At 37.8% G+C, this 23551-nt stretch overlaps 1 protein-coding gene and 1 long non-coding RNA gene across 5 annotated transcripts in view; one reads left to right on the top strand and one right to left on the bottom strand.

Annotated features, from left to right (window-relative positions):
* Positions 1 to 10748, top strand: part of LOC130012195 (uncharacterized) — a 148180-nt gene extending 137432 nt beyond the window's left edge. For 3 of the 4 annotated variants that reach the window (XR_008787565.1, XR_008787566.1, XR_008787568.1), the window contains 3 exons: positions 6902 to 7104; positions 7323 to 7445; positions 8685 to 10748. This is a non-coding gene — a long non-coding RNA (uncharacterized LOC130012195). Of the gene's footprint in view, positions 1 to 6435; positions 6729 to 6901; positions 7105 to 7322; positions 7446 to 8684 lie in introns of those variants that run through there. The other variant, XR_008787567.1, reaches the window with a different exon arrangement.
* An 88-nt stretch (positions 10749 to 10836) lies between these two features.
* LOC126814699 (uncharacterized) lies at positions 10837 to 22648 on the bottom strand. The gene is made up of 5 exons (XM_056099614.1): positions 22580 to 22648; positions 19295 to 20047; positions 17337 to 17486; positions 12063 to 16040; positions 10837 to 11768 (listed from the first exon to the last, which is right to left on the bottom strand). Exons 4-5 carry the CDS (start codon positions 12411 to 12413, stop codon positions 10896 to 10898), a joined length of 1224 nt encoding a protein of 407 aa, XP_055955589.1. The 5' UTR covers positions 12414 to 16040; positions 17337 to 17486; positions 19295 to 20047; positions 22580 to 22648; the 3' UTR covers positions 10837 to 10895.
* Positions 22649 to 23551: the final 903 nt, after the last annotated feature.

The following is a 23551-nucleotide window of genomic DNA, read 5'->3' as shown; positions in this document are numbered from 1 at the left end:
GCAGATATTTTCTAATAAACAGGTTGGCAGTGGGATTTTGGAGTGTAGAGGTTTTTGGCTGTTGAGTACATAGTGTCTATCTGAAAATATGCTTCAAATTTTAAAATATGGCTATTAATGTTTCAAAAGTTACTATATTTGGTGACTTCAATAGCAAATAAAGATAATGTAAGCAAGAAAATTGGTTATAATTCAGAGTTGGCTGAGAATATCTTGTGAAAAGGTTTACAATAGCCAATTTCAATGTTAATTTTTTGAGATGACTTGATGAGCAAGACTAAAATGATTTGTATAGTTTAGATAGAGCTGGATAATAGGGACTTGTATCACTGGTGTTTATGTTGGGGGTTAAAAGATGGGTCGAATGCTGGCAGACGGCAATTCGTCTGCTATTCTAGAGAGATATTTTCATAAACGATTTAAGTTATCAATTATATCATCATTAAGGGTATCTAATTTAGTAACTTTAGATGTTATATTTAGGATTGAGTTTGTTTATTGTGATTTCTAAATATGACAATTATCTTTTAGGCTTATTTCAAATCTAAAGTTATTTCTTAAACAAAGTAGATTTGTTCTATATTTGATTGAGAGTGATGCAGGACAGAGGGCCTGACAAGCACAGCTGTCTAGTCATTGGCGTGCACGTAAAAGATCCCTTGACAGTTGGAATTCTATATGAAAAAAGACCGTAGTGCCGCTGTCTGGGCAATATTTTCCTCATATCACACTGTATGGCGCATGCCCGTCTTCATTAGTCGAGTTCGGAGCAGAACAGTAGGACCATTTCTTTTCATTTCATTTCATTTCGAAGCTCTTCGGAGAAGGTGTTAGAAGGAATATTTAGGGATGTTCTGGAATATTCGAGCATTCTCAACAATAAATTTTTCAACCTTAAAGAAATCAAATACGGATGTTTGAAGCTTTTGACCTTGTTATATAATATTTAACAATATAACATTTAATTAAAAGTTCTTCGGAAGAGGTGTTCAAGAATCATTGAATAGTTATCAAAGTGAGAAAGAGAGAGAGAGAGAGAGTGAAATGGGATTTAACGTCCACTCGAAACAAACTTGGTCATTTCGGGACTAACATATGGTTCAATTTTATTTCCATAATTTCCATAAAGGGGTCTTTAGCTGTGGGAGGAACGTATCTTATGATATGATAAATGAAATGGAGTTTAACGCCCTACTTCTTTGACTGGGCAAATAAAAACGGACATACGCCAAGCAGAGTGCTATGAGGGAAATGTAACCTGGACAGCAGCGCTACTGCCTATTCTAATATCGAATTCCAACTGCCAAGGGATCGTTAAAGAACATGCCAATTTGTACATAGGACTCGTTTTTTTTGTCCCATCCGAACGACTATACGTTGATGTCCGTGATTTGTTAAGAGCTCTATCTAATATTTATCAATGGAAAGCCTCGTGTTTACCGAGAGTCTGATAAAAAAAATAAGCTTCCTATGGACAAGGAACTGAATCACCATATCCATGAAGCTACCTCGTTATTCGTTACTCAACTTTATATTCGGGATCCCAATATGCAACTAGCCGTGACTAGAATGGATGGGTGCCAAGTATCCCCCAGTAGTATAAAACTGGGCCTCAGGGTTCTTCGAAGAGCGCCACCCCAGTTACTGGTCCAAGTTCTCATAAAAACGTCCAGTCGTTCGCAAATTCTTGAAATTTGGACTTGATGAAGAGTCTGTGCAAAAATTCAATCATGGCTTATGCCCGTCGCCATTAAATCGATTACTGCCGAAAAGAAGGGAGCTAACTGTTCTATTTAATTTTTGCATTTGAAGGAAAGTGAACTAACTATATCATAAATTTACCACCCATACAGGGTTCGATATCACATTTGTACCTGACAAAGGTTTAATAAGGTTACCTGTTCAATCTTTTGGGTTTCATCCGGAAATGAAATCGGGTTTAAAGAGACCATCCCGATTTTAACAAAGTCTCCGAAATAAAAGTCTGTGTTTGTATGCAATGTATGTACCGTGTCTCGCGATATTGAGTCGTTTGGACGTGAACGTCAAAACCGCTTATCCGGACGCGTCCTACTGTTCTGCTACAACTGGACTAATGACGACGGGCATACACCATTTGGTGCTACGGCCTACTCTAGTATCGATCGAATTCCAACTGCCAAGGGTCTTTTACGTGCACGCCAATGTGTTCACGGGACATTGGAAAACACCGGGATCAAACCCGCTACATCCATGCGAGCCAGCGTCTTTCTCACTTAGCCACTGTGGCTCCCCGGTTTTCATACGAATCTTCCGTTTCTAGTTTTCCCCCCCAAAAAATCCAAAACAAACTGGCAACTAAATTTTTGAATTAAATCAGACACATTACATGTTAGCTCTGTCTGTCTTTCTGTTGGCATTGCCTGGTTTAGATGAAGCCCCCCTCCCCACCCCCACCCTCACGACAACAGGAAGATCAAAGTGTCTGTTAAACACTATTGGGAATCCAAATTATTTACAATTGATCTATGGGTACAAATCTTAAATCAGTAAAATACACAGTGTTTAAAGCCATTGTAGACTTGTCACTCTGCTTTATGCGCCACATTTTATTGGGCATGAGCTTTGTTTCCCGGGATGTGAAATTTCTGGTGTCAGGTCAATGCCAACGTCTGATTGATTGGTTGATTGGAATTCGGGTGGAAATAACATGGGATTTCGGTTGCAAAACCAAAGGATTTTTTTTTTTCGGGCTCATCATTTCTGCCCCTCCCACTCATCCGGCTCATAAACCTACACAAAATGTCGCGTTTCGTTTTATTTTGGAATGAGTCATAAAGTAAGAAGGGACTGGTTGACTGAGGGTATAGTATAGTCTCGATTTACCGGTGGAAAAACTCAAAAAAAGTCGCGATCAAAATCTCCAGCTCAATATTTAGAAAAGAAATGAAATGAAATGGGGGTTAACGTCCTACTGTTCTGCCCCGACTGGGCTAATGAAGACGGACATGCGCCATACAGTGTACTATGAGGGCAATTGTACAGTCTTCACGTTGTCGGGCACGTAAAAGAAGCCATGACAACTGGAATTCGAAATAAAAGTAGGCCCCTCATTGCAGTCGGTGGTGATAAGTAAGACGTTAAATTTCATTTCATTTCACTTTGTCAAGTTTCAAAAGGACACCACTGTTGCTCAGTTGGTAGGACGTTGTCTTGCTCACCTGGAGGTCTCATTATTGTTGACCGAGAAAGTTCATCGTTTTTTCCGACGTATTTCCTCCTTGTCAGTGGTACAGACAAGTGGCAACGTATAGTCGTTCTGATTAGATGACTATCCGAGGACCCGTGTACACATTGGCGGGGACCTTAAAGAAACCTTGACAATTGGAATTCGAAATAAGTGTCAACTCCGCTGTACGGGCAAAATTTCACTTATAACACACTGTTTGTCGTATATCCCCATCTTCATTATCCCAGTCGGTGCAGAACAGTAGGACGTTAAACCTTATTTCATATCATTTCACTTGTCTACCTTGAACTTCACCACCCCTGCATTGGCCGAGAACGTTCATCCAGATTTTCCGGCGTGGTTTCCCCTTGTCAGTGGCGCAGGACGGGGGGGGGGGGGGAGTGCTGACAAGGACAGCTGTCTAGTCGTTCGGATGGGACGAAAAACCGAGGTGCCGTGTACAAATTGGCGTGCACGTAAAAGATCCCCTGGCAGTTGGAATTCGATATAAGAGTAGGCTGTAGCGCCGCTGTCTGGGCACAATTTCCCTCATATCACACTGTATGACGTATGCCCGTCTTCATTAGCTCAGTTAAGGAGCAAAACAGTAGCATGTAAAACCCCATTTCATTTCATTGTTTTTCCTGATCAAACTTGTTCAATTTGTTTTATCTGAAATAGAGAAAAAATATTTCTAAATGTTTGAAACGAAATCAAGATTAATGTCCTACTGTTCTGTTCCGACTGGGCTAATTAAAATGGGCATATGTCATACGGTGTGCTATGTAGGAAATTATGTCCGGACAGCGGCCTACTCTGATTTGGAATCAAACTGACAAGTGTTCTTTTATAGGCTCCCCCCGTCCCCATTCTGCACCAGTGACTAGGGGAAAACCCACGAGGTTGGCGAGCGACCCTACTCCTTGTCACGTACAACTGGGGACTCGAAACCACGCCAGTTGACTCAATGACAGACCTTATGATACAACACGCACACGTTAACTGTTCGGCCATCCAGCTCCCCTGTACAGTCCCTGGACTGTAGTGATGCAGACAACAGATTTACTCAAAATGAAAAAGATAGGTTACCAGGCAATGAAAGATACGCCCACAGCAGCTAAATCATCCGGGCAGTCACATATTTTTACTTTTTTTAGTAATGAAACAATTATAATACACTAATATCCGATTAAGAGTAACAACTCATCAATTAATTATTAGAAAATCATTAAAATTTGTTTGGTTTGAATGAAGTTCTGCCCCATGCTAACGTTTAGTATACGAAACATTTAATATCATGGATTTAGCTGTTCAAGTTATCAAAATTCATTGAAAATCAATATACTTGTTCATCTCAAGACCTTAAACTGAAGCCAATCCGATGATAACTTTAGCCTCTAGACAGTCACAAGATTTTTCAAAGTGAACAAGGGTCATAACTTTGGCAGTAATTATCAGAAATGTTGAAAATCAATAGGATTCTTCGTCTCATGACCTCAAATAATCAAGGGCCATAACTCTGGCAATAATTATCAGAAATTGCTGAAAATCAATAGGCTTCTTTGTCTCATGACCTTAAACAATGTGTATAAATTTAATGTCAATCGGATATTTACTTTGGCCTCTAGAGCGTCCATAAGCAATTGTGGACGCCGGACCGACGAATGGGCGGACGGACGGGGTGACACAATTGAATATATGACCACATTTCAATGTAGGCGTTTAAAAAACAAACTAAGAATAAGGGGGAATATTTCCCAAAAGTTATATAAAGCCAGTACGAGTCATGATCGACTATATGCTACATGAAATATTTAGGCACATTGAAGGTAACGGCTCTTTATAAATCATATTTCGTTTCATGTTTTTTAATAGTACAAAATTTTGTTTTCTTTTCTTTACTACACTGGAAGAGTTGTTATGTAACAGGCGTTCTAGTTGATGTGAGAAATTAGCTAATGAAACGGTCTGTTACGGCGAGTTCTTGGCGTGATCTTCACGGAACTGTGGGTAAACCCCTAGAAAGGTTAAAGCTGATTGATTAATCAATGTCTTTCATAGGGTCAAAAGCCGTTTGTATGACACCTGACATGACCTCCCAGTACAACTGGTCAGATCTTCATGTAGTGTAAGCCGATTCCTCTGCCCCCTCTCCAAAAAATCCATACGCGCATGTGAATTATTGAAATATAATTGAACCAAGTGTTAGTCCCGAAATGAACAATTATGTGAAATTTACAAAGAGCCAAATTAAATCTAAAAGGCGTATGTAGTAGTCATTTTTGGTGTATTTAAGGAAATTCATTATTAATATTAATTATGCAAAATATATGTAAACAGGGAAGGGATTGCGGGCGAATTCTGATATTTTGAAAGTGAATTCCGGTGTTTATATGTTTTTAAAAGTAAATTCCGGTGATCATCGGTGTTTTTAAGTTATTTATTATTAATATTAATGCAAAATATATGTACAGAGGTAGGCCTTGGGGTCAAATTTTGATATTTGCAAAGTGAATTCCGGTGATTTAGTATCCGCTCAAAATCTAAACAAAACAACTCGACGCAGCCAAATGTTGACAACTGGTTTGCTTCTTTCAGCTGACGGCAAAATTCGTAATTTTCAGTTACCTGCATTAGTAACACGTTAAACTTACATATCATATTTATTTTTTTTTCTCAAAATATTTTTTTACTGTTGATTTTTTATTAACGAAATTTCCAAAAACTCTACTGCAAACCGATAAACAGAAATTGACCTTTTGAACTCTAGCAAATTCAAATTTGAAACACAGAATTTCACACGAAACGAAATTTATCTATTTTTCAGTTATTTTCAATATTAAGTCATTGTAGTTATCTAATGTTGGCCTACCATGCCCAAAAATATTCACATTTGGTTAAATGTGCCGGAAGGACATATTGCCGAAAACACTGCAACATTAAGTATATAAAATTATATTTCGTTTCGAGAAAAATTTATAGGAAGATAGGCACAAAGGGTTAATCTCAACCCTAACCCTTACCCTGGACCTAGCCCTAATACTTAATCTAACCCTAACCAACAATCACACGCTCTACTTATTACATCTCAGCGACATCGACAAGAATTGAGTTGACCTTAAGAATAAGATCTAGCCATGGCAAATCTAGTTTCATTTTGTTAGCACAGTTTTATTTATTTGGTCACAGACCACTAAAGATTTCCCCATTCACAATGTTAATTCTTGTATCTTAGACAGATGGAGCAAAATGTGGAAACCCCTTGATTTACTTCATTCTCAGCCAAGTTATCATTGTTTGTCCATAGGCGTACGACCTGGGGGGGGGGGCGCCCCCCCCTCATTTTGGGCACCAAATGCTGGGAAAATTTGGGCACACAATTGTACTTTGTAAAAGTTGTATAAAAAATAGTGTGTTCTTGAATGTGTCCAATTTAACAGCGAATTTAAATTCAGAGTGTCTATAGTTAGGCAATTAAATAGAAATCTGAAGACTCATACCCTCTATTGTTTGGAGTACAGTAAGCCACGAGTTACAGTTACATAAACAACTGTTTTTAGTTGTGTATATTACAAGTTAATAAAATTTAGTTCTTTTTTAGTAATACTATTTATAACAGCGTAAGCATTTTTCATAAATCCCGGTTTTCTCATATTCTAGTAGTAAATTTATTTTATATTTTCTATCTATCAGGAAAATGGGTACAGAAAATCTGCAGACGCCTGCAAGAATCGCATAAAGAATATGAAGCATTCTTATAAAAAAAATAAAGGACCACAACAATAAAAGTGGGAGTGGCAAGAAAACTAGCAAGTTTTTTGACGCTATGGATAAAATATTAGGAACCAGACCCGCTACCCGTCCAACACATATTCTGGAGACAAGTATTAATTCAGGTAAGCGAACATGTTATTGTTATTATATTGTCAGGAGCAAGACTAAATCGATGCGATAGTTGGCAGGCAATATAAGCCTACAAACATGGGATCAAACTCACATATACACACAAAACAAATTAAATCAAATTTTTTTGCATAATAGCCATTGGAGAATTAGTGTTTTAAAATCAAAACTTATGGAAATTATATAATGGTATTTTTTTTTTTTTTTATAGAAACACAAGATTTGGATGATTTTGATGATGATGATAATGATGAGGAACCAACAAGAGTCAATTTGGAATATGAAGAAAATGAGCCTACAGAAACCGTCCTCCGTAAACAGCCAGAAAAAAAAGGTTCAGTTGCTATTTATTCTAAATGGTTATCAATATTTGAAAAGAGTACAACACTGGAGCTGCTTTCTGTCTAAGAACGTGGTAAACCGGTCACTAATTCCTTCTGTGATTCAATATAAATTTTAAAAAATGCTAGAATAACATCCCACTGAAAACTAGCTGTACGTATAGATGAGTGTTGTGCAGGACAAATGGTATGTTTACTGGTTATAAAGTACACGGAACATTTGATTTTGTATCCCAATCAAATTAGAAAATGAAATGAAATGGGGTTTAACGTCCTACTCTTCTGCACCTAACCTGGGCTAATTGAAGACGGGCATACGCCATACAGTGTGCTATGAGGGAAATTTTGCCCGGGCAGCGGTGCTACGGCCTACTCTTATATCGAATTCCAACTGCCAAGGGATCTTTTAAGTGCACGCCAATGTGTACACTGGACCTCGGTTTTTCGTCCCATCCGAATGACTAGGCAGCTGTCCTTGTCAGGCCCTCCGTTCTGCATCACTGACAAAGGGAAACCACGCCGGAAAATCGAGATGAACTTTCTCGGCCAATGCAGGGATCGAACACCCGACCTCCAGGCTAGCGAGCCAGCGTCTTACCCACTTAGCCACGTGATCCCCCCAATCAAATTAGAAATTATAGGTGTTCAAAAAAGTCATACCTGTGACAACGCCCTTAACTACTTTATATAGCTATTATTTACCTAAAGAATTTTGTTTATGATTTTAATACATAATAAGATCGAATTCAAAATAGTGTAGCCATGAATAGGTAAAACAAAACAGAAGAGTGACTTAATAAGGTGTATACCTATATGGAAATAAAATGCAGGACTTGAAATGTTCTCTGACAGGTAGTAAGTAGGTGGACTAAATTTACTAATGTTCAGGAAATTGACTCCAGACCACAATAGGCCTACTCATTATGATGTCACATTTATTTAATTATTCCTTTACAATATGGTTATTTTTGGTACATGCCTGACCTCCCGGGACAGAACCACGCCCAATTATTGTATAAGAACTTTAACACACCATCCACACAAGTTTTCATCTATTGCATTTTGAAGTATCTACACAGAAGTACATGTGTAACGGCACCATGGTAAATATTGTGGTTGTTTTTGGATAATTAAGAGTGACAGGTTAGTTACTGAAGGGATATTTCGAGGCCCGAATTGTCAATCATTGTTCATTTATTTAAACATTAAAGAGTTATTTTATTTACTTACAGGACCAGAAAAGAAAAAAAGAAACAGAGAGGATATAATTCAACGTGTTCTGAATGAGACAACAACCAGCTTTATAAATTATCAAAGAGAACAAGAAAGATCATATTTTGAATTCGAAGAAAAAAGAATGAGAATGGAGGCAGATTCAGAGAGACTTAGAAAAGAGCAGAGACGGGAGGATCGACTTAGAGCTGAGGAACAACGACGCGAGGATAGGGAAAGAGATAGGCAACATGAATTAAAATTATGGAGTTTGTTTGCCAATCAGGGATTTCAGCAGCATCAATTTTCTCAACAACAAAATGGACATGTTCCGCAGCCACAATTTTTACAAGGAGCTAATGGACACACATATACAAATTTATAAAACCATATTATTTTCAAGACCTATCATTTTGTGCCAAAAGTTCTGCTATGTAGAGCATTTATTTTCATTGATAACAGTTAATTTTTGTTTGTAGAAATACATAGTTTTATTTATCATTCCATTGTGCCAAGGCTAGAGTTTTAATAAATTAATTTCCATGTTTTAATTATTAATATCCATATCATTTAACTTAATGTATCATGAAGCTGAATCATATTATTTTCAAGATATACCATTTTGTGCCAAAATATCTGACATGTAGCGCAATTATTGTCATTGATAACAGTTTATTTTTGTTTCTACAAATACATGAATTTTATTTGTCATTCCATTTTACCATGGCTCAAGTTTTAATAAATTTATTTCCATGTTTTAATTATTAATATCCATATCATTATCAAATGTGTCATGAAGCTGATATATGTACTTGGTTGTGAAAGTTAACTGTAGTTGTAACACGTTTTATGTGATTTCAGTTTTTATGAATTTAAATTACCAGTATGAGATTAATTGTTTCAATGGCATTTAGCAATTGAACTGGGAATACACAGGACAATCCTTGTTTATATCTAAAGCAAAGTTTTGACTTGGCTTCTTATCGTTATCAAATAATGCGAAACGGTATGAGGTGGGTGTTTTCTTCTTTGTAAGTCAATTGATAAGCCCCTAATAAGAACAAAACAGTCTGTTATGTTTTCAAAAATGGTAAATTCTCTTTTATTTAATACATTAATTGAAAGACATAAATTAAAAATTGATCAATAACTTTATAGTGTAGGCTTGTACAGTGGACTCGGAATATTCCGAATTATTAGACCAATCTGGGGACCCCCGTTAAACGATTTCTGTTGAATTAACATTGGATAATCCGGCCTTCAATCAGTGGGTGTTAACAGACAAGCAATCAATTATCGGTGAGCTTAAAGTATGTGTCAGTCTTTGTTAATAAAACCTTGATAATTTTATAATTTCTTGTAAGAGAGTGCTTGGTATTTCATTTGATTTTTTCACGTCAAATACAGCAACATTAAATATAAATTGCTGAGATGAAGAATCACTATCATAATAATATTTTGTTCATAACGACGCACAAGTGTTTTGTACGCACCCAAAGTAAAAACATAATAATTTTATATAATAAAGTTTCAAATGTACAGAAAGGTTTATCATATTTTTAAGTTCTGGGTATTCGAAGGTGGATTAAAATAATACTTTGGTATTCGAGGTACAATAATACTTGCGGTTTTGAGACAATTAAGTATTCCGTCATGGTGTATAATCCGGCATTGTATCGGTCCTGTACAATGTTGAAAGTGAAAGAGTCCACTGTATATTTTTAATTACATACACTTCTTCAATGATGGACAACAAAGATGACAATTGGACCTCTTATTATATAATCCAACTCTGGCTTAATGAGATGCATGGATCAAAAATCAAGATGCCAAAAGGTGTCAATTTAAATTCTGTATCCAAATACCTTTAAATTAGTATTTGGAATATTTAAATTTGAATGTACCATAATATTACTTTTAAGAAAGAAGATATTGAAAATTTTGGAAACAAATTGAACTCCATAGCAACCATTTGGCCAGAGCTGATCACATATATAGTTATAATAGACCCACTGTGTTATAAGATTATCAGTTATTTTTCTGTTGTATGATTTTTATTATGAAAATAAACCAATTTAGTTTGACCATTTTTTAGTTTTCTGCAAACACACAAAATGAAACAATAAAAGTAAACAAAAGATGGCATATACACATAGAAATTCTTTGTAGTGAGTGTATGTAACAGTATGGTCAATTATTACTTTCTTAATTATTTGTTTTGTAAGGTTAAATTATTCCTGGAAGTATTCAGCCAGGATATTTCTAATGTTAGTGCAGTCTGCATTGATTGCCTCTTCGTTACTTTGATTTGGCTGAGACATTTGGTTTTCTTCCTTTGCTACATCCTCTAGCCATTCAACCCTAAATGGGTATTTTGCTTGTTCGCATATGTTATGAAGTATGCAACAGGTCATAATAATATTGGGGACCTTGTCAACATTCATATCCAATCGCTTTAATAAGCAGCGCCAGCGACCTTTTAGGCGACCAAAGGAATTTTCTACCGTCATGCGTGAACTACTTAGCTTATAATTAAATGTCTTTTGTTTTGGGGTCAGGTGTCCATTGTCTGTGTATGGTTCCATTAGAAAGTTGGATAATGGATAAGCCGGATCACCTAACAAGACGATAGGCAGGCGCACATTATTGACATCAATCATCTTGCCGGCAAATAATGTCCCAGACAGCCCTTTTGCATATATTTTGGAGTTTGCATAGACTCGTGCATCATGAACACTTCCTGGCCACCCGATATTTAGGTCTGTGAATTCATAACGATCATTCACAACTGCTTGAACAATGATGGAATACCACCCTTTTCTGTTATGGAAGTCAGCATGGTTCATGCTCGGTCCTAATATAGGAATATGACTGCCATCTATTGCTCCACCTGCATTTGGAAATCCCCATTTCGACCGATACCCATTTACAACTCTATTCAGTTCTTCACCTGATGGAAATTTAATGAATTTGTCCTTGATCGAAATCAGGGACTCACAAAATATGTGTATAATTGAAGACACGGTTGACCGGCCAACCCCAAATAATGCAGCAACAGTTCTGTACTCAGCATTGGTCCCTAAAACCCATAAACTTATGCCAACCTAAAAAAAAAGGGTTACCATACTTTAAATGGGAGGGGTAGAAGATTGTTCTCAATATTTCCAATCATTTTAGTTCAGTGATAAAATCTATTATTCAGTCTAGTATTAAATTGACAAAACTAGATTTGTTTTTTACTAAGGCCATCTACATGTACAAACAAATATCTACTTCCAATCCAAATCAGTAGGCGGCCAACATAGAAAATAATAGTATGTGTTGCATGTTCTTATATTCTCCAAGCAGAAGTGAATATCTCAACCAATACAGCGATCATAAAATGCAAAATAGCCTACCTGTCGCTCAACAGATATTGGTTCCCTCATACTTGTTACTTGTTTCTCAAGAAATGGTCTCAAAATTCTGCACAGATATTCAAATGTACATTTTGACATTCTGAAGTTTTCCAAATACTGTATATCATCATAAAAGCTGAAAATAAAATGTAAAGGAATTAGATTAGGTAAATAATTAAACTTAAAGTAGTCAATATCATCCAAAATCTGCGACATTGAAAACACAAAGTATTTGTCAATTTCAATCAACATTGATCTTGTGATCTTAACGGGGAAAAGATGGGTTTCTGATATCCAATATTTGAGACAAAACAAACATTTAACCATTGGTACACGAATTGTGTAATGCATTTCAGTGTCATTTGTAACAAGGGACTAGAAGAACGAGGCTAGACATATTCCCACAAGTCATATTCTTATCTGGAGAGCATGCACAATAAATACTATCAGTGTAGACTGGAATAACCAGTTGCTAGACATTGCCATTCGATTTAGACATCTAGAGTATTTCGACGAATATAACTAATTAGAAATTATGTGTTGCGACCCATTTGTGTCAATTTCTAGATCCCAAATATTAACAATTTAGCTCTTTTAAGCATGCAACTATTATTATTCGAAATTAAAAATTGTCTATATGGCACATATAATAGCACAGGCCTATTTGTGTGGAGATTGTTTTTTTTTTTTAGGTTGTTTTTTTTTTTTTGGGGGGGGGGGGGACGTTATATTTTCTATAAATATTTAATTGATGACCCCTTGGTTAATATTTGTTTTATACACCTTGTCCGTGTACATATTTGACTACATTATAATGATTATAAATTTTAAAACAATATATATGAATATATCAAACCAAACCTGTATGCGTGATTCCACCAATTGCCACTGTGATACCGTGACCATATTCTCCTGTTGGTTGGCATGAATATCACAGAAGTGACACTCATTAGCATCAGAAAGAAGTACCTTTGTTGACTCTGTCGTTGTCTAAACTGTTTAATTCTATGTCTCAAAGCATTAGTATTCATTTCTAGGAAATGTGTATAAACTATCCGAGAGTAAGAGAAACAAATTTCGCGGATTTTTTTTTCACAGGATGTTTACATATTCTACCAGGAAATGGTATGTACGCATGCATAGTTAACTCTAACCTCCGACCGAAGAGGTCAGAATAGTTAAACAGGTTTGACTTATAGTACGTGTGAACGCAACACGACGCTGTCTTGAAAACCCCGGCGATTTTGAACTGGTTTAAAAATAAGCGTCTGAACGGGGTATTAGTCACGTACATGCGTGAACCGAATCCACGCCAATTGACTCTATGATAGACGTTACTCACTGAGCCACCGCGACTCCCTTGATATTATAATACTTGATATAATATCAAGGTTAATTTACGTCCGCTTCCATTGAGATGATACGGTAATCGAGTAGTTTCCTAGTAAGATTGGGCGTCTAAACTTTTCATATATCATGTCATACTGTTACTGGAAATAACCACCTGATAAATACATTTGTGACAATGTATCTTTAATATCCTTGTGGTTGAAGCGGATATTTAGTTGAGAGATTAATTCTCCAAATATTGCTTGGGGTTGCGTGACCGAATGGTTAACGCGAGCGCGTTAGATCATAAGGTCTGTCATTGAGTCAAATGGCATGGTTTCGATTACCCGCTTGTACGTGACAAGACGTAGTGTCCAACCTCATAAGTTTTCCCCGGGTTTTGCGGTTACCTCCCACTTCTAAAGATCCTTAAGCGAATCCTTTACATAAAATTAAACCATGTTAGTCCCGAAATCTCCCTCTTTCTCTCTCTCTCTCTCTCTCTCTCATAGGTGTACGAGACAGGAAAACGGGTTTGCGGCAGTTAAAGTTTCAAAATTTTCTCCCGACTTTCCCGTCTCCGTGGAATGTGAATGATTTGGTATTCGAGTCATCTACCTAAGTAAGGGTACATTAGATCACTTTGAAGTTGCTGCATTCATGGGCTGGAACAGCAAGAAAACGCATTTGCGGGAATGGCCTCCTTCGCCGCTCGCAGACGACCGGAACTACTTTCTGTAAACCGAAATGTTTTCGGGCATTTCAGATTCTGCCCTTCTAACATTCATCGACCCCCCACGCCTCTCGCTGACAGGGATCCCGGACAAGTGGGATGTGACCCTGGGCGTTCTAGTTGAGTTTTTTTTAACACCGTCGACATATGATATTTCTCTAATCCATCAATTAATTAGCCTGCACGTGTACAGGTCTTTAGCACAACGGTGGCCAGTAATAAGCCGGGATCGAACCCACACCACTTGATTCAATTAAAACGGACGTTAACCTAATCGTCCCCCTATTGACTCATCCTGGGTTGGCAGTGGTGTAAGCCTTCAGACCTGGCAAGAAAAAAGGTGTAGTCATTCGGATGGTACAGAAAACTGAGGTCCCGTGCAGAACCCTTGACATAAAAGTAGGCCGTAGCGTCGTTGACTGCTTAAATTTCCCCTCATAGCGCCTTGTGTGTGGCGTATGTCCGTCTTTGTTAACCCAATCGGGGCAGAAGAGAAGGGCGGGTATTATAGACTTGATGATACTTGATATATTTGATACTTTAAAAAATGGGAGCCGCCGTGGCCGTGGCTCAGTTATTCGTTGACTAGGGGCAAGTGGTCCAATCCCGTTGTTGATTTCGAAAGTTCTCTGTGATTTTCCGGTGAACACTTTGACGTACATTTGACAGTTGGAATTCGATATAAGAGGAGGGCGTAGCGGCGTATGTCCGTCTTCATTAGCCCAGTTGGAGCAAACTCGTAACAGGTTAAATCTCATTTTACTCCCTTTTATTTCATGTATGCAAACTGGTACATAGAAGAGGTTGATTTATGACATCATGAATCACATCGATATTAACTGAACAAAAACAAGCATATTTGCATTTCATTAAAACAGCGATTGATTATATTTACTTTTATATTTACGGTCACTTTCATCATGGTCTTCAAGTCAATGAAACACGCCACACCGCCTGGTTAGGTTAGGGCGCCACGGTGGAAATGTTTCAGAGACAATAAAACAGAGGTCGGATTCAATTTAAAGATAAATTTATTTTCCTCAACAACCCAGTATTTTAACTAAATAAGCCCGGTGTTACCCCTCACCAACCCAGTATTTTAACTAAAGAGGCCCGGTGTTTCCCCACCATCCAGTATTTCAACTAAACAAGCTCGGAGTTTCCTCACCATCCAGCACTTTAACTAAACAGGCCCGGTGTTTCCCCCACCAACCCAGTATATTAATTAAATAATCACGGGGTTTCCCCCACCATCCAGCACTTTAACTAAACAAGCCCGGTGTTTCCCCCACCAACCCAGAATATTAACTAAACAAGCCCGGTGTTTCCCCCACCAACCCAGTATATTAATTAAATAATCATGGGGTTTCCACCCACCATCCAGCACTTTAACTAAACAATCCGGTGTTTCCCCCCCAAACCCAGCAATAAAAGCACTATCAATAATCGGTATTTGGAACTGTGGTATATTCTACTGTGTTGTATAGTCCTGGGATTGTAATGATACAGGTATCACTCAAAATGAAACAAAGGTGGGGGGGGGGGAACTAGGGGGCGTTACTACAAATGAATTATAAATAGGCCTGCTTATTGGGGTGGGGGTGGGGGACTTTACTCAAACTGAAACAACAAATTAACAATGAATGAATTATAAATAGACTGGGGGGTGTTGCTCGTAGGGGTCTTTAGCAGTGGGAGGAAACCAGAGGACTCGGCAAAAACCCACGAGGTTGGACAGGCGACCATACTCCTTGTATTCGAAACCACGCCAGTTGACTCAATGACAGGCCTTATGATACAGCACGCACGTGCTAACCATTCGGCCATCCAACCCCCCGATTTATAAATAGGCCTGCTTACTTTATATTTCTCTGCTGCTCTTTTATAAACTCTACAGGCTCAGGGCAATACGGTGTCTGTAAAAAATATAATAACGACTCGTTCATCAGAATTTACATGTTTTAACCATATTTTCATATTTTCTGAATAATGGTTTATATTTTCTACACAATAATACTTAGAAATTGTATTATATTTCACTTGAAAATAAAAGCTACATAATGGAAGTGGGGAGGTCTACTTGGTCGAGGCATATTACTTTCCTTGTTTTGAGGTGCCTCTACCTGTCCCAGCAAACATTCAAAATTTAAACATTTTAGTTTTGAAAACTGACTTAGAGGATTATAGGATTGTAAGGATTGTCTCCAAATGAAACGTGGTTTAACGTCCTACTGTTCTGTTACGATTGGTCTTATGAAGACGGGCATACGCCATACAGTGTAGTATGAGGGGATTTTTGCCTGACAGTGGCTCTACAGCCTACTCTTGTATCGAATTCCAACTGTCAAGGGATCTTTTATGTACACACCAATGTGTACACGGGACCGCGGCGTTTCGTCAAAATCCGACCGGCCATACGTTGTTCTGTTGTCCTGCACTACTGACAAGGAGGAACCACGCCGGAAAGACGCGATGAACTTTCTCGGCCAACACAGGGATCGAACATGGGACCCCAGATTAGCGAGCCAACGTCTTACTAAGGCACCATTGCTCCCTAAATGGTCAACAAGATTTACATCAGTGGAGCAAACCATCAGTATTGCTTTCATTCGAGACAAATCTAGCTTTAGCCAGACCATGGCTTAACAAGCTATCGGACTTGTTTCTTCATGATCGTAATAACACTACAGAATCAATGATTTTACAACTTTATTGCTAAGCTGTAATGGCTTTAAATGTTTCTCGTCCTCAATAATAATAGCTGCTAGGAATATCTGAATGAGCTTTGATCCATTTCGCTCTACACCCTAATTTATACCCCCTAATTTCTGTACGTCTTAGATAGCCTTGACGTTAATTTCCATCCCAAATATGGAATAAATCTCTTTATTTCACAGGACTAAAGGAGGAGACATTACATTATTTAGCCTACCAACCATAGGTCAATTAACAGACAGAACTTGATGGATATCTTGACAATGGTTATGATTTTACCAAAATATCACTGTTTTTTTTTTATGTATAACTATCTATTCACGTTCATTAAGTACGTGTGATTTGACTCTATAGACAGAGTAAAGTAACAATTTTTCAAAGAACCAAAATTGTCTTAAGGACCAAAGTGTTACACATGTTCAAGGGCGTTTTTTTAAAATTTGAGTGAAAAATCTGAATTTTGATAAAACACTGTAGGTATATATAAATGTACATACCTGTGTAGGTATTGACAGGTATATCAACATATCGACTATCTTCCAATTTATTGTTGGCTTTATCCAGCTTTGCTTCTAATTCTCTTATCTGCTTCTGAAGAACCCCACAGTGTTCACAGAAAACTGTTTTGGATGTATTTTCTTTTGAATCTGGGGAATAGTTAAAGATACATTAGTTAAGAGTTTTAATAAAGAGTTGGCCATTCTTGCTATAATAATTCAAAATTAGATGATGAAAAAAGAAATATTGAAATCGGGACTTAGCCTCGCTTTCCCAATTTTACATTAAATTTTTAAATGGCGAACCGTTCTAATCTAGTTAAAATCTCGAGTATCCGATGCCATCGAGAGTCGATTATGGTCTTGTTTTGTTAATAAATGTGTAATTAATAATTTAGATAACATTTTAGACCTAAAGAAAAACCTGCAATAGACAGATTTAGCTCTTGCATAATCTATGTTTAATATGATTATTACAATGACATCATTATTAATGTGACGTCATAATGTATGTTTAGTTTAACAAATGTAGTTTAAACAATGCAAGCATTTATTCTACATTATTGCTATCTCAAAGCTGTCCAATATTTAATCAAAACACATACATGGTTCAAATAATGTGTTAGACATTACGTTTATAGAATACAAACATTTCACTCCAATCCGATTAAAATACAGATCTATATTTCGTTTCGTTTTTGATACTTTCGACGGCCTCTACTATTCGAAGATCTGACGGTAGTGGGAGGTCGCTTTAGGGGTTATATGAGTGTCTTTTCACCCTTTACGTCAGACATTGATTAATCAATCAGCGTTGACGTTTCTATAGTGTTCCATTCACAACACGCCAAGAAGTCGCTTTAACAGGCCGGTTCATTGGCTAATTCCTCACATCAAGCAGACCACCTGTTATATAACAACTCTTCCAGATCGTAGTGTTGTGAAGACAAGTAGAACGAAATTTTGAACTATAAAAAACGAAACGAATAGGACCGTGTTTTAATCAGATTTAAAAGTATGTGTCTGGGTCCTTTTACATCAAAGTCGTACAAGGAAGCAATCCCATCTTAATTTTTATAACCCCTGCCCTTAATGTGTCATATTATTTGGGTTTAGACTTGTATTTTTGCGACGACCCATCAAGCAAATACATTTATTTGTGACTTTTCAATACTAAGAACCATTTTCTAAACTTGTCAAGGAAATGAAATGAGTTAGTTCGCCACCGTGGTTAACCAAATAAAATGTTCTGCTCTGACAGGGCTAATGAAAACGGGTTTACGTCATGCAATGTGCTATGAAGGCAATTTTACCCGAACAGCGGCGCTACGGTCTACTCTTATATCGAATTCCAACTGCCATGGAATCTATTACATCCTCCAATGACAAGAGAACATTTCTCGGCCAACGCCTGGATCGAACCCGGACCTGCTTGTTAATGCTTCAGCGACTTAAATCACCGAGCCCCCGTGGCCCCGATTTATAAATGACCTGTACAAAATACAAATGAAATGAAATGGGGTTTAACGTCCTACTGTCCCGCTCCGAACTGGGCTAATGAAGACGGGCATTCGCCATACAGTGTGCTATGAGGGAAATATTGCCCGGACAGCGGGGTTACGGCCTACTCTTATATCGAATACCAATTGTCATGGGATCTTGTACGTGCACGCCAATGTGTACACGGGACCTCAGTTTTCCGTACCATCCGAACGACTAGACGGCTGTCCTTGTCAGACCCTCATTCCTGCACCACTGACAACGGGAAACCACATCAGAACATCCTGATGAACTTTCTCGGCCACTGCAGGGATCGAACTCGCGACCTCCAGCGGCTTACCCACTTAGCCACCGCAGCTCCTAAAATGTTTGTCTAAAGGTAGAAACAATACACTGATGGAAAGGTTTAACATCGTTAGTTTCCTATGACATAGAATATACATTAAATATACATGTACCTAATGGAAGACCTAACTCTGCCTGTACATTGATATCCATGAAGTTTACAATGTTCTTCCAGGTCAAAATATTGCTCAAAGCAAATTTGACATAATGTACATTGATATAAAGTAATTGCAATAGATTCGCTTTCTTTAACATTTTGTCCTATGATAGGAGATTCTTCATATTCCATATGTATTTTACAATGTTCTTCTAAATCAGGGTATAAATCAAATTTTCTTTCACACAAGTTACACTGAAAATAATTCAAGTTATCAATTTCCTCTTCTTTAACATGTTTCTTGTGAAGTTTTACAACATCAATTTTTTCTTCTTGAACATGTCTTTTGCGGAGTTTTACCGCATTATCAATATCGTCTTTTTTAACATGTCTTTTGCGGAGTTTTACAGCATTATCAATATCGTCTTTTTTAACATGTCTTTTGCGGAGTTTTACAGCATTATCAATATCGTCTTTTTTAACATGTCTTTTGCGGAGTTTTACAGCATTATCAATATCTTTTGCGGTGTTTTACAACATTAGCAATTTGCCCCGTTTTAACATGTCTTTTGCGGAGTTTTACAACATTAGCAATTTGCCCCGTTTTAACATGTCTTTTGCGGTGTTTTACGATACTGTCAATTTTTTCTCCTTCAACATGGATCTTCTTGTTCACGTGTAGTTCATAGTGAAGATCTAGATCACTGTACTCTTTAAAAATCTCATCACAAAAAACACAATGATGGAATGTTTTAACATTATTAGTTTCCTGAAATATACGAAGGTTATAATATCATTAGTTTCCTGAAATATGTAAGTTATAACATCATTAGTTTCCTGTAATATATAAAAGCTATAACATCATTAGTTTCCTGTAATATATAAAAGTTATAACATCATTAGTTTCCTGTGATAAGTTATATTATTAGTTTCCTGTAATATATAAAAGTTATAACATCATTAGTTTCCTGTGATAAGTTATATTATTAGTTTCCTGTAATATATAAAAGTTATAACATCATTAGTTTCCTGTGATAAGTTATATTATTAGTTTCCTGTAATATATAAAAGTTATAACATCATTAGTTTCCTGTGATAAGTTATATTATTAGTTTCCTGTAATATATAAAAGTTATAACAATGTTATGTATTGAGAGAAAGTGGTTTTAACATCCACTCAAAACAAACTAGGTCATTTCTTGAGCAGTAGGAGCGAACTGGCTGAATGGTTCATTGAGTCATGATGTGGTTTTGAATCCCTGCTTGTACGTGAAAAGGAGTAAAGTCCCCTGTGGGTCATTCCATGTCAAGTGCTAAACCCTATTTCTCTCTCTTCAGGGATCACGTGGCTAAGTGGGTAAGACGCTGGCTCGCTAGCCTGGAGGTCGGGTGTTCGATCCCTGCATTGGCCGAGAAAGTTCATCCATATTTTCCAGCGTGGTTTCCCCTTGTCAGTGATGCAGGACGGAGGGCCTGACAAGGACAGCTGTATATTCATTCGGATGGGACTAAAAACCGAGGTCCCGTGTACACATTGGCATGCACATAAAAGATCCCTTGGCAGTTGGAATTCGATATAAGAGTAGGCTGTAGTGCAAAATTTCCCCTCATAGTACACTGTAGGGCGTATGCCCGTCTTCATTAGCCCAGTTTAGGAGCAGAACAGTAGGACGTTAAACCCCATTTCATTTCATTTCTCTCTCTTCGATTCTTCTACAACCTTTGTCAGTAGGATGCACTATTCCTGTACAATAATGGAAACAAGACTTTAGAGAGAGAGGGAAACTGGGTTTAATGCCCACTCGACAAAAACATATGGTTTAATTTTATTTCAATAATTCGATTCCCTGTAGGGGTCTTTAGCAGTGGGAGGAAACTTGAGGACCCGTAGAAAACCCACGAGGTTGGACAGGCGACCCTACTCCTTGTCACGTACAACTTGCCTTTCGAAACCACGCCAGTTGACTCAATGACAGGCATTATGATACAGCGCCCACGTGCTTACCAGGGGCGTAAAAAAATTTTTGAATCCACTAGATGGGCTAGTAGTCTACTGTCAGACACTAGCCCGGCATTAATTTCCACTGGTCCGTAGTTCGACAAGGTACAAGCTTTGATCTTCAATATTTGGGCGCCTGTTTTGTTTTGTTACCTGCCAACCTATGGTTTTGAATAAAGATCGTAGACTTCATTGCCTAACAATTAAGGATGTAAACGGCTACTCAGTTTTTTGTAATATATCACGGGAAATTGACGTCTATAAATTCCCACTTGAAGTTTTGTTGTATACGGAATACGGTGCGTTATGTTATTGTAAGTACTCACTGCAAAGCATGAGACAGTCTCGACTGATTGACAAGTTAATTGTTTTACAGTATTTACTGGTACCATTGAGCATGCCATGTGCAACGAACACGTGTAGTAAATTCTTTGGAAATACCGGACATGTTAAATAATCAAAATTATTTTGTATTTGAAAATCCAATGGCATGCTTTCAAATATTTATGTCAAAACCAATCTTATAAAATATTATGTAGGCTTTTTTTTAAAAAAAATCAACCTGATTTCAACTGGTGAATACGTGACTTGTCAAAGAGTGCAAGGTGGAGAAAAATGTCAAGAATGAATGAATCGACGAGGTACTAAAAATGTCCATACTGCCCTAAGTTTTATACAGAAAATCTATTGTTATAATAGAGTTTTGTGTGGAATTGGAGAAATAAATGTAGGATGTTTTTACAGTTTATTTATCTATATCTCTAGATTAATTTACAAACCAGTAAAAGGGCACTAGCCCAGGACTAGTACGGTTAAATAGATCACTAGCCTGTAAGTTAATTTTGGTAGGCCCGGGCGTCGGGGTATAGATTGTTACAAGCCTGCTTCAACTGGGCTTATGAAGACGGGCATAAGCCATACAATCTTCTATAAGGGAAGGATTGTCTGAAAAAATACTGATGAAATAAAATGGGGTTTAACGTCCTACTTTTCTGCTTCGACTGGGCTAACGATGATGGGCATATGTCATACAGTGTGCCATGAGGGCAATTTTGCCCGGACAGCAGCGCAAAAGCCTACTCTTATATCAAATTCCAACTGCCAAGGGATCTTTTATGTGTGCACCAATGTGTACACAGGACCTCAGTCTTTTGTCCCCATCCTGCACCACTCACAAGGCGAAACCACGTCGGAAACAGCTGATGAAATTTCTCAGCCAAAAAAAAAAATATACAACAAAAAAAAAACATGAACTGCTTTTCTTTTTTTGTAGATAAGCTTACATGTAGATATCAAACATACCAGTTGATCTCATGAAGCAGGACTGGGTTGATCCGGTGATCCCGGAAGGGGTTCATCTCGTGATCCAGGAAGGGGTTCATCTCGTGATCCAGGAAAGCGTTCATCTCGTGATCCAGGAAGAGGTTGATCTTGTGATCCAGGAAGGGGTTCATTTGTTGAATCAGGAAGGGGTTCATTTGGTGAATCAAGTAGGGACTTATCTGCAATGCTATCACGCCATTTACGCCAATGTTGTTGTAAATTTTTAATCCATTTCCTCCTTTTTCTTCTAGGCATTGTGATAGTCTTTCCTGATCCAACTTGTTCAGTTTGTTTTATCTAAAATAGAGAAAAAAATATTTCTAAATGTTTGAAATGAAATCAAGATTAATGTCCTACTGGAATCAAACTGACAAGTGTCCCATTCTGCACCAGTGACTAGGGGGAACCCTGTGGAAAATCCATGTTAACTGTCTTGGCCAGTGCAAATCGACTGACCTGTCCAATATCTGCTACTGCACCACACAACAACTGTACATATCAGATCAAGTGAATGGATCCAGGAGGTCGGCCGTAAAAGTCCAGAGAAATGAAAGTAAATGGAGTTTTTACGTCCTACTGTTCTGCTCTTATGCTGGGTTAATGAAGACGGGCATACGCCATACAGTGTGCTATGAGGGAAATTTTGCCCGGGCAGCAGCACTATCGCCTACTTCCAACTGCCAAGGGATCTTTTACGTGCATTCCAATGTATACACAAGACCTCAGTTTTTCGTCCCATCCACATGACTAGACAGCTGTCCTTGTCAGGCCCTCCATCCTGCATCACTGACAAGGGGGAACCACGCTGGAAAATCTGGATGAACTTTCTCGGCCAATGCAGGGATCGAACACCCGACCTCCAGGCCAATGAGCCAGAGTCTTACCCACTTAGCCACGTGATCCCTGAAAGTCCAGAGAGAGAGAGGAGAGAGAGACACAGAGAGAAATGGG

This window comes from Patella vulgata, chromosome 3 (genome assembly GCF_932274485.2).
Source record: "Patella vulgata chromosome 3, xgPatVulg1.2, whole genome shotgun sequence".
In the NCBI taxonomy this organism is placed as follows: Eukaryota; Metazoa; Mollusca; class Gastropoda; family Patellidae; genus Patella; species Patella vulgata.
The sequence above is the reverse complement of the archived record's forward strand: the minus strand, read 5'-3'. Positions and strand labels throughout refer to the sequence as shown.